This window comes from Felis catus, chromosome B2 (assembly GCF_018350175.1).
Source record: "Felis catus isolate Fca126 chromosome B2, F.catus_Fca126_mat1.0, whole genome shotgun sequence".
In the NCBI taxonomy this organism is placed as follows: Eukaryota; Metazoa; Chordata; class Mammalia; order Carnivora; family Felidae; genus Felis; species Felis catus.
Genome location: NC_058372.1, coordinates 18036143 through 18055689, shown reverse-complemented (window position 1 = coordinate 18055689; position 19547 = coordinate 18036143). Strand labels below are relative to the sequence as shown.

Genomic DNA, 19547 nt, shown 5'->3' with positions numbered 1-19547 from the left:
CTGTGAATTTCCTGTGAATTGCATTCAAAGGAAAAACATAAATCCCTATGTTTTATTTTTTTAAGTTTAGTTATTTATTTTGAGAGACGGGGGGGGGGGGGAGGGGGTTGCAGAGAGAGAGGAAAAGAGAATCCCATGAATCATGAGATCATGACCTGAGCCGAAATGGACGCTTAACTGCTTAACCTGAGCCAAGTTGGACGCTTAACCGACTGAGCCCCCCGGGTGCCCCCCACCTACATTTTATAATTAAAAATGAATCCCTGAGTCATTTGGCCTGCTTCAATAACAAAGGAAACCACACAAAAATGACCTTCCAAAGGACAGCCATCAGCAAACCCAAGAAATGATATAATCTCACCTCATTCACCCAACCATTTCTGCCAGCGTGTGACTTATGCTCTTAATGCTCCTTCAACAAACTTCATTCTGCTGTTATTTAACATTTTAAATGTAGTATGCCTGCTCAAGCCTGTATCCCCTCAATGTCTCTCCCAACTAAAGGACAACAGTTAATTGGGAGTGGAAAAACAAGTCCCAGAACAATGATGAAAGTGTAATGAAGTTTACATAAGTACACGCGATTAAACAAAGAAAAGGTACAGGAGGAAACGCAAACACAGTTCAGTGCTGATGTGGGACATTCATAGTTAGGTCTCTCTAGGTGTATGCTGAAACAGGAGAGTGAAGAAAGGACTATTGGGACAGTAAAATCACACATCTAGAACTAGACGTAACTAGAACATCCACTTAAGAGAAAAAATCATGAAGGGCTCTCCTCGCATAGCTCTCCTATGCTATTCCAATATGTAAAATAAAACGGTGGGTATAAATTAAAATAGAAACAGAAATAGAAATTTATATTATAGGTTTTAACACTCCTTCCCCATCGCTAAATTCTGGACCTCTTAAACAAGCATTGAACGCAGTGTGTGCCCAATGGCCCGCCTGCTGTAACACAAGGGAAGACTCTTGGAGTTGCTGGACCACAGTAGGAACAGGGGGGAGATGTCCCTGCCGTCCTACAGGTCACCTTCTAGCTAGGCCTGGTACTCTGAGGTCACGGCTCAGTGATGGGAAGGTTTTATGTGCTGCTCAGCCTGTGAGGTTCTAGATTCACAACTCTGCCTGGGAAATTTCTCCACATTGGGCTTTCTTGTTTTTGCGTTCTTGCTCCCTCCCGTAACGTCTCCAACTGGAATGAATGCCTTCTCCAGATTCTGAGTGTAGGAACACACACGTTGGAGGTGCTTTCTCACCATCCCAGCTTCTAGGGAGCTTTTTCTCCTCTGAGCACCCCCTGCGTTTAGTGGCTACCCTCTTGTTTGTAACGGATCCATAGTCTTCTATGTTTCATTGGTTATGCATTTTCAGCTAAATGTATTTTGAAGCCTAGGGAGGAGACGATCTCCTGCGGGACGGGGGTCATACTTCACACTTCCTGGATTCGTCACTGCTGCTTTGTGGACTCACCTTTCACATTCTGAATTACAGCTCAAAGGGCCATAATTTTAGCCAAAAGGGACCATAGAGAACATCCTTTTTTTTTTTTTTAAGTTTATTTATTTTGAGAGAGAGAGAATGCACACAAGCACAAGAGTAGGGGAGGGGCAGACAGAGAAAGGGGGAGAGAGAGACAGGCTCTGTGCTGTCAGTGCTGAGCCCCATGGGGGGCTTGATCTCACGAACCATGAGATCGTGACTTGAGCCAAAACCAGGAGGCAGACGCTTAACTGACTGAGCCACCCAGGCACCCCAGGAGCATCTTTTCTTAAAGATGAAGCAAGTGGGGGCCCAAGATCACATAATCAGTTAACGTGGAACAGTAACTAGAACCCAGGTGTCCTGAGTTTTGCACCATGACCTGTTAGCAATATTGTGGGGGTGAGTGGGCACCCCTTCTTGATATTCAAATGAAAACACATCTTGCATGGTTTCTCACAGAAATTTGATTGAAAGTTGTGGGTTTTTAAATATCGTTTCATCTATCTGGTCAATCAATCTGGTCAGTTTTTGTGTGTCAAAATAAAAGACACCAGTTGTTCTGTTCCCAGTTCCAGCTAAGAGCGCATTTACCCATGAGCACCTGGAACCATGGGGGGGTGTGTGGTCTTCATTCATTCATTCAACACATACAAACAGGTAAATAGTATAAATAAGGTAACATACACATTTCTACATTACAACGTTGAGGGAGTCAAAAAGCAAGTCTAGACTTTCCACTAATTTCTTCGCGACCCTGGGACTTTAAATCCTTCTATCTGCATTTCTTTATCTAAGGAAAAACTCAAAAGATGCCATATCTGATGTTCTGGTTCATTAAAGCCTTGGACTTGTTTCTAGAAGACACTTATTAAGGTGTAGCCAGCACCTTTACCTCATACTTTCAGAGGCTTTATTTACACTTATTATTTTTTAAACACTTTATTTTTTTAATGTTTTTATTTATTTCTTTTAAGACAGAGAGAGAGCCCGTGTGCACGTGCACAAGCGGGGGAGGGGCAGAGAGGGGGGGAGAGAGAGAATCCCAAGCAGGCCCCACACCTTCAGCGCACAGCCAGACGCAGGGTTCGAACCCACGAGCCCTGAGATCGTGACCTGAGCCGAAATCAAGAGTCAGACACTTAACCCACTGAGCCACCCAGGTGCTCTGATTATTATCATTATTAACGTGATTATATTATCATTATAAACGTAAGCGTTTATGGGCTGACGTAAACTTCTCACCGTGGATTATTTTGCTCTCGCCCTTCCTCCTGTTCTCCTGTTGGCACGTGTTGCCTGGGAATGCTCCTCCACCTAAAAATGTCTTTGGTGATGTTCCTTTGCAGCAAGATGAAGGCCAAGTGCTTCATGCAAGGTCTTTTACGACTGCCTGGTTAGCCACAATTTCTGTTGTGCCACTGCCTTCAGCTCAGCCCTCTTTAGGTCTCCCCCTTCACATGGGAAGCCGATCAATGCTGGGATGTCAGAGAATACTCTTTCACCTCTTTGATTATTTAAAAAAAATTTTTTTTTAATATTTATATTTATTTTTGAGACAGAGAGAGAGAGACAGAGAGAGAGAGCATGAGCAGGGGAGGGGCAGAAAGAGAGGGAGACACAGAATCCGAAGCAGCCTCCAGGCTCTGAGCTGTCAGCAGCCCCAATGTGGGGCTCGAACTCACAACCTAAGATCATGACCTGAGCTGAAGTCGGTCACTTAATGGAATGAGCCACCCAGGCGCCCCTATTTCTTTATTTCATAGAGATTCTGAGTCTTCTATCATTTCAAATAAAGGGATACCCTCTTCATTTTGGAGCTGTGTTCTGGACAGCTCCATAGCTGGAAAAATTCTTAAATAATGTACAGAAAATAAAAACTGCTGAATGGAATGAAGAGCAGGCTCTGAAGGTGGCCCCAGGGGAGAGTCAACACGTCCAGCCTGATTAATTGGCTGGTTCGGGAATAACTGCTTCCAAAGGAGCCCCGAGGTTTGGTTGCTAGGCCTGCAGGTGCCAAACCGGTCCCTGCCTGTAGTCAAAGGCGTGTAGGGAAGGAAGGCTGAGCTGTTCAGTCTCAGTAGTGAAAACACACGCCGTGGTGTGTGTTCTGAGTAAGCAGGTCTTCTGGCCTATTAGGAGGGAAAGGTAACAGGTACAGCCTTTCTCTATTGCAACATGAAGTTTCTTAAAAGGTTCTCCTGTGAGCTTTTTTTTTTTTTTCTAAATACCAGAATCTGGGGGGAGGGGGGCCAATTGGCCCAAGGACAGCCGAAAGGGCAGAGAGGAAAAACAGCTATATGTTTAACACGCAAACAATGCCATTCGAGGTAATAGATTGAATACAGAAACATTAGGATCGCTCCTAATTGGGCTGGTGTGTGTTTATTTCTTAATATAATGGCATTATAATGTCTGTCCCCTAAGCCTGTGTAGATCTGAAACCCTGTGTTACCGGCCAGTTGGAAACAGCAACGTAAACAGACTCGGTTGGCCTGATTAAGTTACGCGTCTGTACCCTGAACACTTTGTCAGACTGCAAATGCATTAATATTCACTCTGAGCCAAGAGGCTTTGCCAAACGAGATGCTGAAATTACTCTCTGTTGTTTTGAAATAAAATATACAATAAGCTAATCTTTAAAGGTGTTATTTGGAAGAAGAGAAGCTTCTGAGCTTTCCATTATCATGCGCTCTCCATCGTTTCCTTTGCTCTATTCCGTGGAAGACACTGAGAATTAGACTCATCTGCTTTACCCGCATAAGGGTTACCTTTTCTCTTTTCCACTTGGCCTAAAAGTCTGAAGGTGGGTTCTACATGGAGTTTATCTGTGGCGGGTCTTAAAGAACGGGGAGGATTTAGTAAAGGAGAGAGGAAAATAAGGTATAAGTTGGAAGAATAAAAAATGGGAACAATGGACACTGGCAGAAAGAAAAACCACAGGGCTCGGTTGATGGAGCGTGTAACTCTTGGGCTCTGGGCTTGTGAGTTCGAGCCCGGCGTTGGGCGTCGAATTGACTTGAAAACAAAAACAAAAACAAAAACACCACTGTGTTCAGGAAATGACGTGGCATTTACTTGGAGCAGGGTGGTTTCGGATCGCGGGGGCTCACATTTGTTTTCCTATCCGGGCCAAAGCAAGGAATCAGCGTATTGTCCTATTAGTTTCATTAATAGCAGTGTAGAGGCTTTTCCAAAGGAAGGAGAGAAAGCACCTTGGAGGGCATCATTTCTTCACGGGGTGGGGGCTCAATGTGCATTGTGAGTTAATGCCACAGGGTGGAGGGACTGGGGTTCTGAATTCAGAGAGCGAGGAGAGATGGGAAGGCATTCAGTGGTTGAACTGGCATTTTCGAAGTCATTTTAAATAAAATATATTCATCTATATTAAAAAAAAAAACAGCTGGTGGGAAAGTGAAGGGTTGAAGACAAGAAACTTCTAAGTGGAAGAGCTTGATATTCTTTACCCAAAACACTGCTATTTACAGGTTGGGGGAAATTGCGCCCATCCTAGGTGGTCAGTATCCGACTGAGCCGATATAAAGGATGTATCTGAGTATTAGACGATGTTCTCTGGGTGTTTAAAACCCGAGTGACCCCTCCCCCCGCCCCGGGGCCCCCGAATCTGAACGTCACTTGTGGCCAGGATTCAAGTTCTTTCCGGTGGAGCTCTAGGGCCTTAAGGGAATCAGGGGGTGCAGCTGGGGACTTGTTCTGTGACCCCAACATTCTGTGACAAGCCCGCAGTGGATGCCGTAAGCCGGGGGGGGGGGCGGTGAGGGGGTGCGGCTGGCACCTCATGGCACCTCACCTATGAGTCACAGGACCAGGAGCCTGCGCTGTCTGATTCCCCCCAGGACTGGAAGTCCTGTGATCTCTGGTTTTAGAAAAGGGTAGGGCGGGGCCGGAAAGCCAGGATGGATGATGTTGTTTTTTTTTTTTTTTCATTTTAGATCTCTGTCACCTCAGTCACTTTTGTCATTAAAGCATTGGTTGTATTCCTTAAAGCATTTGAGCATGGAGGCCGCGTCACCTGGAAGAGTGGGGGGACCCCTGGAAGGGGGGATTGCCACGAGCCACAGGAGGGGATAACCCCGCAGCCCGTGGATGGCCAGCAGGAAACGGCACGCCTGCCAGAACACATTTCAGCTTTGCCTTTCACTGTGCTAATTCCCTGAATGGCAATAACAAGCGGGGGAGGGGGGGGAGGGAGGAGGCGGGGGGGGGGGGGGGGGCGTGGTGCGGGAAACACATGGGAACTGAAAGAAAAGAGATCTGAGAAACGCAATCCGCAGGGGAAAGGAGTTGCCGGTGTTTTAGGGCCACAGCCAGCAGATGCGGGCAGGGAAGCGGAGGGGGGGAAAAGGCCGGGCTTCTGGAACCTGCTGCTGGGCTTTAGACAAAGGCGGTTGGAGAAGCGGAGACCGCGAGGCGGGACCGGTTGCTCATATCAGCGACGGGGGCCGGAGCCAGCAGCGGGACTCCCCGGCCCGAGAGGGGATCGATTCCCAGCGCGTCCCTCAGGCTAGGAGTCCCCGGAATGTGCCAGAATAAGAAATCAGAGGGAGAAGTAAGCTTGGGGGAGGCCTGGCAGATTTTGCCCGTCGTTGACGACCTGCTCCTGCGGGAGGCATGCTGCCTTCATCCATGCGTTACCTCTTCGTAGTTTCTGTTTCCTGCGTCGTCCTTTTTATCGTGCTCTACGTGTTCGGGTTCGGGGGAGAGCCGGGCTTCCAGAGGCTAAATAATTCAGACACTTGGATGCTGACTCAGGTTTGCACGTCCTTTGTCAACGGCAGAACGCCTTTCCTGTGGAGAAACAAACTGAGGATTCAAGACAAGTCTTCTTGCCGGGAGTACCTGACCCAAAGCCACTACATCACAGCCCCTCTGTCTAAAGAAGAAGCTGAATTTCCTTTGGCGTATATAATGGTCATCCATCACCATTTCGATACCTTTGCAAGGCTCTTTAGAGCGATTTACATGCCTCAGAACGTCTACTGTGTTCACGTGGATGAAAAGGCCACGGTCGAATTTAAAGGCGCGGTGGAACAATTACTGAGCTGCTTCCCAAATGCTTTTCTGGCTTCTAGAATGGAGCCAGTGGTCTATGGGGGGATTTCCAGGCTCCAGGCCGACCTGAACTGCGTCAAAGATCTCGCGGCCTCCAAGGTCCCATGGAGGTACGCCATCAACACGTGTGGGCAAGATTTCCCCCTGAAAACCAACAAGGAGATAGTCCGGTATCTGAAAGGATTTAAAGGGAAAAACATTACCCCGGGGGTGCTGCCCCCAGCCCATGCCATTGGACGGACGAAATACGTCCACCGGGAGCACCTGGGCAAAGAGCTCTCCTATGTGATCAGAACCACAGCGTTGAAATCACCTCCTCCCCATAACCTCACCATTTACTTCGGCTCTGCTTACGTGGCTCTATCAAGAGAGTTTACCGACTTTGTCCTCCGTGACCCGCGGGCGGTCGACTTGCTCCGGTGGTCCAAAGATACTTTCAGTCCTGATGAGCATTTCTGGGTGACGCTCAACAGGATCCCAGGTATGTGCGACGCCGTGTTTCAGGGGACAGCAGCGTGCCATACTTGGAAAGGCCGTTTGAGAGCCTGCTCCCTTTGAGTAGACGTGCAAGATGAAAGGGAACATCTGTAGTTCTCTCTGATCCTTTCTGGATGCAGAATCAGGTTCTAGCACGGCCAAGGAATACCTTTCAGAGGTATGGCATTACAACTGATCGTGTTCTTTTGCGTTCAGCTTACTAAATCTTTACCACGATAGGTATTACTGTTGTCAGTCCATAGTGGTGGTCTTTCTTTCCCTCAAATTTGCCACACCCTCTCTTACCAGCGCTTCTCCTTCCTACCCCATCCATCAGCCAGATATCTACAGCTCAGCGGAGCTGAGCTGACCACGCCCCTTATTCTTCCTTCAAAGGGTGTATCACCCCTTGGAATAATCACATTGACGTCTTTGTTTTTTGTTTTTTTTTTTTAATTTTTTTTTCAACGTTTATTTATTTTTGGGACAGAGAGAGACAGAGCATGAACAGGGGAGGGGCAGAGAGAGAGGGAGACACAGAATCTGAAACAGGCTCCAGGCTCTGAGCCATCAGCCCAGAGCCCGACGCGGGGCTTGAACTCACGGACCGCGAGATCGTGACCTGGCTGAAGTCGGACGCTTAACCGACTGCGCCACCCAGGCGCCCCAACACATTGACGTCTTTGTATGAGGTTGTTCTTGGCCTCCTCTGCATTATTAGCTGTGCGAAGCTGGGGTTGTTTTCCTGTCTTGTTAACTGCTGAGCATCCTCAGTGCTTAGAACAGATAGTAAATGGGCAGTAAATATAGAGTAGATAAGTGAGTGAGTGAATGAACGAATGGCCAAGCATGAAGCTTTCTACCAGAGTTGTCTCCTTCAGACCCGGCGAGTTGAGAAATGGTTGGACTCGTGTGTATACCGTATCACACGGGTAGGGTTTTTTTTTTTTTTTTTTTTTTTTTGGAAAAGAAAATACATTTTGCTTTAGCTCAAGAATGAGATTCTAGGAACAGTTCCTTCTTTTCTCATCAGAACATTTCCACCTTTACTAATGGACCAGATGGGCTCTTTTTAAAACTACGTGAAACATGAGAGAATCTCTTCTGCAGGAAATCTCAAGCTTTGGTCTCCATGAAAAATACAAAATGGACCGCTGATGAACTCAACAGCATTATTATAGCAGGAGAAAAACAATCATTGTTCTGTCTTTGGGGGCCTGCCAAGTTGGAAACACTGGTAGGTCCTCTCAGGCTGCAGGGCAGGGCCTGCTGGGCAATAAACATGCCAGCATTCTCTGGAAAATACCACGTTTGGGCTCTGAATCTCAGGGCGACTGGCTTGGGGAACAGGGTTTGCTCTTGTACTGTGCCCTCTGTCTTTCCTGGCCTCCCTCTCCGGATGGCCGCCATCTTCCCACCTTCTGTCTGTGGTTTCCATCATTGTCATATAATTTGGGAGGGACTCAGTACTTAGAGGCTGGTTTTCACATTTCAATATTTATCCCTTCCTTTTTTCACTATTCCCCTTTGATGTATAACATTTGGTACCAGCCATGCGGTTCCTTACATCTGGTCTGAGATGAAGGCATTTCTTAGCAAAAGCCTGAATCGTCACATCTTGAAAGAAGAAAAACACGTATTTAGGCTGGGGTTAAATGTCTGGTTACTGTGACAGATGGATGATCAGTCTTCTCAATGTCAAATCAATATAAGAAAACCAAGGAGGGTCGCCTGAGTGGCTCAGTCAGTTGAGTGTCCGTCTCTTGGTTTCAGCTCAGGTCATGATCTCACAGTTCCTGGGGTTGAGCCACGAGTGAGACCCCGCATTGAGCCCCGAGTTGGGCTCCTCGCTGTCAGAGCAGGGCCTGCTTGGAATTCTCTCTGTCTGTCTGTCTGTCTCTCTCTCTGCCCCTCCCTCCCTCTCTCTCTCCCTCCCTCTCAAAGTAAATAAATAAAGAGAAAACCAAAGGAAAAAAGAATCTTCCACCCCCCCCCCATTTTCCAGCCCTAGAAAAATAGACAAGATAGGAGACCAAGACTGATATGTAGACAGGCAGAGGAAAGGAAACCATTTTTGCTATAGGCTGTGGTATGGTATGCTGGCTTCTGCCTTCTCAGAGAGATAGTATGGCTCCATGTAAATCACATAATCTCTTGGAGCCTCAAATCTCCCCAACTACCAAATGAGAGCCCAGGTAAGAAGACCCCCTTCATCTCTGCCTTTGCCTCTCCTTGTGGAAGACTCAATGCCCAGAACGACATGAACACTGCACATACAGCTATGAGGAATTTGTAGGAAGGTGGAAATGTTGGTGAGTCTAGATTCCCGGTTGCCCATTAGCCTTGGCAAATGCATTCCATCTCCTTCGGAGGTGAGAGCTCCACCAAGAGCATCCTCCAGGGAGAAAAGCAAGCATGGTCCAGGGTCAGTGGTCTGTCAGATCTGATTCTACAAGGGATGCTTTTCAGGATAATGTGACGCCTCCTGTGGCTTTGCTTCCTTCCTTTCTTACATGCGGGATGGCATTCTGGTTTAGGGAGAAAGCAGAAGGATATCCTGCTTGTACGTGGGGCCTTCATGAATTGCAAGGTATTAAAAAAAAAAAATCATCGGGTGCCTGGGTGGCTCAGTTGGTTAAGCATCTGACTCTTGGTTTCAGCCCAGGTCATGATTTCATGGGTCCATGAGTTCGAGCTCCAGGTAGGGCTCCTTGCTGACAGTGCAGAGCCTGCTTGGGATTCTCTCTCTTTCCTTTTCTCTCTGCCCCTCCCTTGCTCATGCTCTCTCTTTCTCTCTCTAAATAAATAAATTAAATTAAATAAGTATCATCAAATGCTCTAGCCCGTGTTGGATATCTCCATCTTCAAAGGCAATGTAAAATCCAATCACACCCTCAAGTAACTCCAGGATTTTATGCTTGAGTCTCCTTTGGGACTTAAGATTTGGGATGTGAGTCTGGTCCTTCATTACCAGATAGCTTTTAACCATATCAGCTCTTTTTTTTTTTTTTTTTTTTTTTGAGAGAGAGAGAGAAAGAGTGCATGTGAGCAGGGGAGGGACGGAGGGAGAGAGAGAGACTCTTAAGCAGGCTCCACGAGAACGGAGCCCCACGCAGGGCTCAGTCTCACAACCCTGGGATCATGACCTGAGCCAAAATCAAGAGTCGGACTCTTAACCAAATGAGCCACCCAGATGCCCCAGCTCTTCTATGTTCGATGTCACGTTATAAGAGGAAAAGTCCTTCAGTAAGCATGGCGTCAACATCGTTTTTGCAAAACGTGCAAGTGCAAACAGTGTTGTTCCTTTCCTGTCTCAAAAATTCCTTCTCTCTTCTGCCTAACACCCTAACTTAAAGTGGTTGTGTTAGAAATACCATGCACAGGTACATCAGCTTCCCCAAATCACCCACAGTTGTCATAGGACCAAGGAAATGACTAGTACCCTACAGTTACATGACATCAGAAAACCAAGTGAAAATAGTTTATGAGACTCAATAGAAAGAATATTCGCAGAGGTAGCACTGAATTACGTAGCTTCACCTGGCATTTTTTTTTTTCAAGCTGTGTTTCTATTGAGAAAATGATTTCTTTCTTGGTCTTCAACCCTTAGGCTTGTTCCAATCTGCATTAGAATTAGAAATGGTGCTAGGGGCGCCTGGGTGGCTCAGTGGGTTGAGCGTCCCACTTCGGCTCAGGTCGTGATCTCGCAGTTCGTGATTTCGAGCCCCGCGTCAGGCTCTGTGCTGACAGCTCAGAGCCTGGAACCTGCTTTGCATTCTTTCTCTCTGTCTGTCTGTCTCTCTCTCTGCTCCTTCCCTGCTCACACACTGTCTCTCTCTCAAAAAGAAATAAAGATTAAAAAAAAAAAAAAAAAGAAATGGTGCTAAAACAAGCCAAAAAGAGTCTCTCGGGGTAAGAGGGCCAGTCTCACATCCTTCTTCAGGGGAGGCCAGGCGGAGTGGCTATCAGCCCATTCCATGTGGCTCTTGGAGAGATAGATGGTCTAAACCTCTCCCTTCTGGCCATATTCTCAAAGGAAACCCTCCAGGAGCACAAACAGAGAGCCAATAGTCTACCTTGAATTCTGGTGCATGGTTAGATTTTCTAACTCATCAGATCTTTGTAATCATTTGTGTCACCTTAAGAAACCACCATTTTCTCTAGCTTTTCTGGTTATTCCTATAGCATTGTCTTTGGTCTCCCCACCCCATGGTGGAATGTTAGAGGCCATTTTGATTTTTGCTTTAAATCTTGTGAAATTGCTCAGTACCCACAGAAACAGCCGCTAGGCTTGTTTCTTACAGTCCATTCCCATGGCTAAATTGTCTTCTGGTCGCACTTCAGGGCCAGTCCATCCCTAATGGAAAAGGCAAAACTGTTACTTTTTTTTTCAGCTATATTTTCCCCCCCCTTCTCACTGTGTAAGTTTATTCTTTTGAATTTTTGCTCGTGCATTCATTACTCTGACCTTTCTCATGCCGTGAGGTTTCTCCTCCATAAGAATGTTTTCGTTTGCCTCTCTTCCTTTTTCCATTTGTATACATTTTTTTTCAGAGCCCCTTCTTCAAATAAATTATCTCAACCTCAGCAGTGACCACATGATCGCATTTCCTCATTTTTCAAACCTAAAAATAGCGTGTTTCCTACTTCGATTTATTTTGCTTTTTTAACGCTGAGTTTTATTTATATGTGCACATTCTTTGGGAATGTGCTATGACTCTTTAAGTGGCAAGCGACAGAAACACAACTCAAAGTTGCTTAAATAGACGCAAGAGCCTACCGGGTCACAGAATTGAGATGCCCAAGAAAGGACTCCAAAAAATCTGGATCAAGAGTGGAAACAACATATTCAGGAATTCAGGACACTGTCTGCCAGATGGTCTCTCTGTGGTGTGAAAAACTGTCTCTTTGTCCAGAGCTAAAGGGGGGGGGGGGGCGGGGGTCCCAGGTATGGGACTCCCAGTGCTACAACCAGGAAAGCCCCAGGTGAATTGGGCCAAGTTGGTCACTCTCCCTGCCTGTGGTGGCCCCATTCAGACAGACTCCCCCCACCTGCTGTCAGAGATGGCCACAAGTAGCTCTCGTTTCTTGGTTCTGACAGTTGGCACTCTTAGGGGACAAGAGAGTCTTTTTCCTGAGAGTTCTAGCAACAAGTTTAGGGGAGACCTCGTATTTGTCCTGCTTGGTGCAAATCACTATCCCTAACCAAATCGAGGGGGTGAAGGATACTGATGAGCCTTTGTTGGGTCACTTTCCCAAGGGGCAGGCTACAGTTGAAGATGGTTCCTTAGGGTGACGCTGGTCAGACTAAAGGACGCTCCCCACTGCAAAATCGTTCCTTGTCTTGTAGGTAGAGTGTTAATGAACATCTCCATCTGGTATTAGAAGGGCAGGATTCAGGTTAAGACCTAAAGCTTCAAGCCCTTGAACAATTGTAACTTGGAGAATACTAATTAAATTACTTCTGTGGAAGTGGTGTCATCTCAATAAACATACGCCTTCTGTCTCATAAAAACATTTTTAATAATGTTTCTTTGTTATGTTTGGATAGTACTTATTTTGCAAAAGTACATACGCATGATCTCGTCTAATCCTTACAAGACCCCTGTAAAAGGAATGCTACCATCCCCATTTGGCAGAAGAGAAACTAAGATGAAAATATGTGACTTACCCAAAGACAAGTATTTCATATAACCTAGCAAGAAATTTAAAAAAAAAAAAAGAAAAAGAAATTTCTAGAGGAAGGAGAGATAAGATCTGTATTACACATTTAGATTAAATTATACCTGGTTTTATGAATCCTTCATTAATTATTGTAAAAACTGCAAGTGTCCAGAAGATGAACCTTAGGGGATTCGGAGTCTTGTCGAGCTTGAGGAATGATGTATAATGGGACCCACTCAAAAATATTCTCTCTTGTTCCCTAAGTCATCTGGATGGTTAGCCCCTCTTTCTGGAACTCGGGGCTTTTTTGTGTGAGCAGGAGGTCCAGGAAAGAGGAGGGGACTGCCCATCTGCCCCATCTGGGTCTGCATTATCTCAGCTTAATCTTCTCAAGAATCTCGTCTGGTCAGTATTGAAACGCACATTTTGCCATTTTACCGAGAGGTGAAGAGGGAATCGGAAGGGTTGAGGAACATGCTCTGCTCCAAAAGCAGGAGGCACATGAAGGATAGAGTGGATACAAGGAGCACCGCAAATCCAACGCACTCAGAACACAACTTACACAGTCGCCTTTGTGTGTCCTCTTCTAGCTCTTCCCTGCAGGCTGGGTTCTCTCTCTCCGTCGTTCTCACTGCCCCATCCTGGGGGATCTGGCTTTCCCGGGAGCTTGGGTTCCAAGAGTTGGGGAGACCCAGGCTGGAATCCTAGCTGCCCCATCCCAGCCACATGACCCGGTGTTTATACAAAAGCCCAGTCTTCAAGTAGCAAAGCCAAGGTGGTGAAAGCGTGGAGCCTGGAGCCAAACTGCCTGCATTTGAATCCCTGCTTTGCCGTTTACAAGCTCTGTGACCTTGGACCAGTGACCTGAATTTGGGGACCTCAGTTTCCCATCTGTAATGCGGAAAATAATAATTTTGTATCAAATACGTGAGGCTTCAATGAGTTGGACTATTGCCCAGCCCATATTTTAAGCATTAATTTTTATCGTTGTTATTGTTGTGATTCTGGCCTTCGCCTCTAAAAGGTCGTCTGTAATAAATATCTATAAAATGTCATCATTTAATAAATGTTGAGCATCTAGACACCGTGCTAAGTACTGGGATACGGTAGTGCATGAAACAAATAAGACCCCTGCTCTCGTGGAGTGTATGTTCTAGACGTGGGACACGGATAAAAAAAAGCAGACAGATAAGATAATTAGAGATTCTGTTCAGTGCTCTGCAGAGAACACAGGCTGATACGGAAAAGGACCTGCTTTGAATGGGGTGAGTCGGGGAAGCCTTCTTAGTGGACGTGGTACATGAACTGAGGTGGGCATCTCGTATGACGGCCACGGGGACGATGTGACCTGGCCACCCCACCTTCATAGGTGTTACTGGCAGAAGAAGCAAGGCGATGGGTGTAAGTTTTTGGCATAGCGCTGACTACAGACTGAACAGTCAATAAACTGAACCTGGCTGTCAGCCTCCTCTCTGTTTTTGGTGCCGCCATCTGTCTTCTCTTGTCTCCTACAATAGTCTTTCTTTCTTTCTTTCTTTCTTTCTTTCTTTCTTTCTTTCTTTCTTTCTTTCTTTCTTTCTTTCTTTCTTTCTTTCTTTCTTTCTTTCTTTCTTTCTTTCTTTCTTTCTTCTTTTTTAAAGTTTATTGGTTTATTTTGAGAGAGGGAGAGAGAGCACACACAAGCAGGGGAGGGGCAGAGAGGGAGGGAGAGACAGAATCCCAAGCGGGCTCTACACCGTCAGCGCAGAGCCCAACGCGGGGCTTGAACTCGCGAACCACAGGATCATGACCTGAGTCGAGATCAAGAGTCGGATGCCTAACCGACTACACCCCCCGCCAGGCGCCCCTCGTCTCGTTTCTAATTACCTCAAACCCGTGAACCACACGGGTTTGAACTGCGTGGGTCCAGTTACAGGTGTGTGGGTTTTTTTTACAATAGAGCCCTATAAATGTATTTTCTCTTCTTTATGATTTTCTTCCTAACATTTTCTTTTGTCTAGCTTACTTCATTGTCACAACACAGTCCATGATACATATGATATACAAAATATGTGTTCATTGGCTGTTTGCCATTGGTAAGGCTTCCAGTCAACAGTAGGCTACTGGTACTTACGTTCCGGGGGAGTCAAGGGTTATATGGGGTGCACCTGGGTGACTCAGTCGGTTAAGCGTCCGACTTCAGCTCAGGTCATGATCTCGCGGTTCGTGAGTTTGAGCCCCGTGTCGGGCTCTGTGCTGACAGCTCAGAGCCTGGAACCTGCTTTGGATTCTGTGTCTCCCTCTCTCTCTGCCTCTCCCCCACTCACCCTCTCTCTCTCTCTCTCTCTCTCTCTCTGTCTCAAAAAATAAATAAACATTAAAAAAAGTGTTACGTGTGGATTTTCTCCTGCACGGGGTTGGCACCTCTAACATCTGCCGTTATTCAAGGGTCAACATATTTTTCCCGACTGTATTCTCAGCCTGCTTTCATCCATCTCCATAGTGACAAGGGTGACATTTATAAAAATTGATCATGTGATCATCTCTCTCCTTGAAAACCTTCAAGCAGATCCTCATCACCTCCAGCATGATGTCCTAGCCCCTTCACTGAGCGCAGGGCACTCATTGCTGTCTGGTCTCTTAGGCTTTCCAGCACCTTCTCTCGCTATGTGCCCCATCCCATGCTGTACTCCAGCTCTACCTGGGTGACTTGTGAGTCCCAAATGTGCCACTTCCACCGTCCCTGCCTCGACTCATGCCAGTTGCCCTGCCACGACCTTCTGGGCTTTTGCTCTTTCTCCCTCACTTGACTGACATGGGCCTTTCTTGTAAGAGTCAACTTAAGGTCACTCTCTGAAAAGAGTTTCCTAATTCTCACTGCCATGGACTCACTCCTCCCGTATCACACTGTACTATTATTAGTCTTGCAGTGCTGTGTTTGTGTTCCCAGCGGACTTCGAGACTGAGCTTCAAAGGTAAAAGCTACACCTGATAATTTTTGTTTCCTTTACGCCTAACACAATCCCTGATACGTGAGCAATGCTCAACACAACGGAGTCTCAACTTGTATTCATTCAACTTGCACGAACTCAACTGTATGCACGCACACATGCGCACACACAGGCCCACATGGTGTGTAAATTTAAAATGGTTTGGGCCATCCCACCCTGCCTTCCATTCCATGCAATTTGTCTGGGGTTTCGAGTGAGCCCGAGGTGGATTCTGTTTATTCCCATGACGGGTCTTCGTTCCCATGGCTCTCTAATGTTAATGATACCGTGTACATCTCATAACACATAGTTCCTCAGTTCCAGCCAACTTCTTCGTCTGGGGCTCGTTAGAAGAAACTACCATCTAGGTCAAGATTAGAGGGAAAATCGGCCATGTTGGAATTAGGGAGACTCTGTGTCGTCTTAATGTGGCACGTTCCCAAGGGATTTCTCCAGAGGAGTTTTGACTGTATGTCGTCTCCTCTTTACACCCTGACTTTGCAACCTAGACTCCCTATAAGATGTGTACAGTTCTTTGAATTGAATTTATTGTATGTTTATTGTATAAATATGTACATTTATTGTATATGTGTACATTTATACAATACATTTAGGTAAATGCATCATATACGTTCATTGTATGAATGTATATATTTCTCTCTCCCAACACTTCCCTACAGCAGCTGGTGCTTGTCACAACAAATGCCCTCCTTAATCCCTATCACCTATTTCACCCATCCCCCCACCACCTCCCCTCTGGTAACCACCAATTTGTTCTCTATGGGTAAGAGTCTGTTTCTTGCTTTCCCTCTCTCTCTCTCTCTTTTTTCCCCCCTTTGCTCATTTGTTTTGTTTCTTAAATTCCACATATGAGTGAAATCATACGGTATTTATCTTTCTTTGACTGACTTATTTTGTTTAGCATAATACTCTCTAGCTCCACCCATGTCATTGCAAACGGCGAGAGTTCATTCTTGTTTATAGCTGATTCATATTCCGTTGTATCCAGACACAACTTCTCTACCCGTTCATCCGTTGATGGATGCTTGGGCTGTTTTCATAATTTGGCTATTGTAGATACTGCTGCTATAAACATCAGGGCGGGTGCATGTATCCCTTTGAATTAGTATTTTTTAGTCTTTGGGTAAATACCTAGCAGTGCAATTTGGGGATCGGAGGGTGGTTCTGTTTTTAACTTTTCTGAGCTACGATTTCAACACTATGTAAAGGTTGTCATGTTGCCAAATGTGTGAAAGGGCATTGCTTTTACAATCCCTCTTTGAGGAACTTGGATAATGGATATTATCCATCCAACTATGGATAATACTGTTCTTTTCAGATGCTTGGTCGCCGACTATTGAGCCTTGGTTAATAGTTGATTTTAGAGTCACTACTTTCAGAGAAATTCAGAATGACGGGGAAATTTTAATGTGCAGTGACTGTCCCCCTTGAATCTTTCCTCAGCTTGCTTTTTGGCTCTTAATGTTCTTTGTTACTTGGTGATTCACATCACGGTTTGGGTTCTGATGAATCATAACACTGTATCATGCCCCCCACATTTCCCTCTTTTTTGGATCTCTCTTCCTGAGGCTGCCACTGGCACCTGCTGATATGTTCCCCCTCCCACCTCCCTTCTCCCCACAAATCCACTTCTCCAGAGTCTCCGTGACTGGCACTGCCATTCTTTCCTGGGAGCCGACTGCTTTGTGCCCCATATCTAATCAGCACACTCTGTACATTCTGTCTGGGATGGTTTCTAGCGAGTATTACCCAACTTGTTCCTAGCACGGCCACTCTAACTCCAGCCCGTCATGCCTCTCAAACGGATTGTTAGACCCGTCCAAGTGCCCTCTCTAGCCCGGGTCTCTCTCTCTTCAAACCATTCTAACACTCGACATATTTTTCTAATCAAGGCATGGCTCTAAGAATAACTTCTCAATCTCCCATGCTGCAGGGAGTTGCCACAGCTTATTGATTTGCTCACTATAAACATCTCATGGGATGTCGGATATCAACACACTCCTAATAGATATCGCCTCATTATCACCAATACCACCTCACTGTCAATTCTCACTGCTGCTTTCTCTGAAAAGAATATTCCAGAAAAACCACCTTCCTGGTGTTCCTGCCTTTGGCACTTTTCTTCAGCTCATTCTCTCTCTACCGGGGCCACTCTTCTCCATCTCTCCCATTTAAATAATGGCCTTAATATGTCTGCTTTTAATGGCCTGTCATTTGGGAAGCTTTTCCTGATCTTTCTTTTTTTTTCTCTCTCAATGATACACTTTGTAAACCTTTGTAACGCTTGTATGTCATTTTATAATCTTCTTTACATTATGATTATGAATGGGAATATCGTATTACCCTGACTAAAGTATAATCTCGTATGGGGTCTTTCATGTTTTTGGCAGCCCAACACAGTGAGCATCCATTGGGATAAGAATAGTTATTGAATTGATATAAATGGAAATAAATCTTTTTTTTTTATGGCGAAAAATTTTAGATTTAGATGTAGCCAGCTGGACTCAGTTTAGACGGTCCCAATTTTGTTGCCAATATCCAAAAGCATCATAATTAGGAGCCAGTCAAACATATGCCTTCTTCTTTCCATCAGGCCTGATCTGGGTGTTGACCTTGGCCACATCAAGGTAATAGAGTTTCTTCACAGTGTCTTTAATCTGGTACTTGTTGGCCTTGACATCCACAGTGAACACAAGTGTGTTGTCCTCTATGCTCTTCATGGCCGACTGGGTAGTAAGGGAGAACTTGATGATGCACAGTGGTCCAGCTTGTGTCTTCTGGGGGCATTCTTTCAAGGATATTTGGACTGCCTTCAGAGGCATTTGGGTCATCAGAAGGTAGATGACCTGCAGATCTTCCTTTTGTGTGTGTGTGTGTGTGTGTGTGTGTGACTGTAGACATCTTTCAGCACCATTTTCTTGAACTTCAAAGCCTTTGCTTTGCCTTTGCCTTTGGGAAGGACAGGAACTTCCTTCTTCACCGTCAGCACCATCTTTGTGAAAGGCAGAAATAAATTTTTTTATTCAAGTGTAATTAACATGCAGTGTTATATTAGTTTCGGGTGTACAATGTAATGATTCAACAATTCTGTACGTGACCCAGTGCTTGTCAAAGTGTGCTCTCAGGCGCCTGGGTGGCTCAGCCGGTTAGGCATCTGCTCAGGTCATGATCTCACGGTTCGTGAGCTCGAGTTCCCCATCAGGCTCTGTGCTGAGTGTGGCGCCTGCTTGAGATTCTTTCTCTGCACCTCCACCGTGTGTGCACGTGCTGTCTCTCTCTCTCAAAATAAATACATTAATTAATTAAAAAAAATAAGTAGATTCTTGATTCCTTTTATCTATGTCACCCGCCCCACTCACCCACTTTCCCTCTGGCAACCCCCAGTTTGTCCTGTGCATTGAAGAGTCTGGGTTTTTGTCTTTTCTTCTTTCTTTCTTTCTTTGTTTTTTTTTTCCTCTCTTAAATTCCACATATGAATGAACTCATTTGGTATTTGTCTTTCTCTGGATGACTTATTTTACAAAGCATTATAACCTGTAGGTCTGTCCATGTTTTCACAAATGCAAGATTTCATTCTTTTTTATGGCTGAGTAATATCCCATTATATATGTATACCATATCTTCTTTATCCATCCGTCTAGAGATGCACACTTGCGCTGCATCTGTATCTTGGTTATTGTAAATAATGCTGCAGTAAACATAGGGGTGCATATGTCTTTTCAGATTAGTGTTTTGTTTTTTAGGAAACTCCGTACTGTTTCCCACAGTGGCTGCGCCAATTTGCGTTCCCATCAACAGTGTACATGGGTTCTTTTTTTCTACATATCCTCGCCAACATTTGTTATTTCTTGTGTTTTTGAT

The 19547-nt window shown here is 45.5% G+C and overlaps 1 protein-coding gene across 1 annotated transcript in view; it reads left to right on the top strand.

Moving 5' to 3' along the window:
* Positions 1-6114: 6114 nt before the first annotated feature.
* Positions 6115-19547, top strand: part of GCNT2 (glucosaminyl (N-acetyl) transferase 2) — a 57292-nt gene continuing 43859 nt past the window's right edge. Inside the window, exon 1 of the mRNA XM_023253690.2 lies at positions 6115-7036. Within this exon, the coding sequence (XP_023109458.1) occupies positions 6115-7036 (922 nt within the window). The remainder of the gene's footprint in view (positions 7037-19547) is intronic.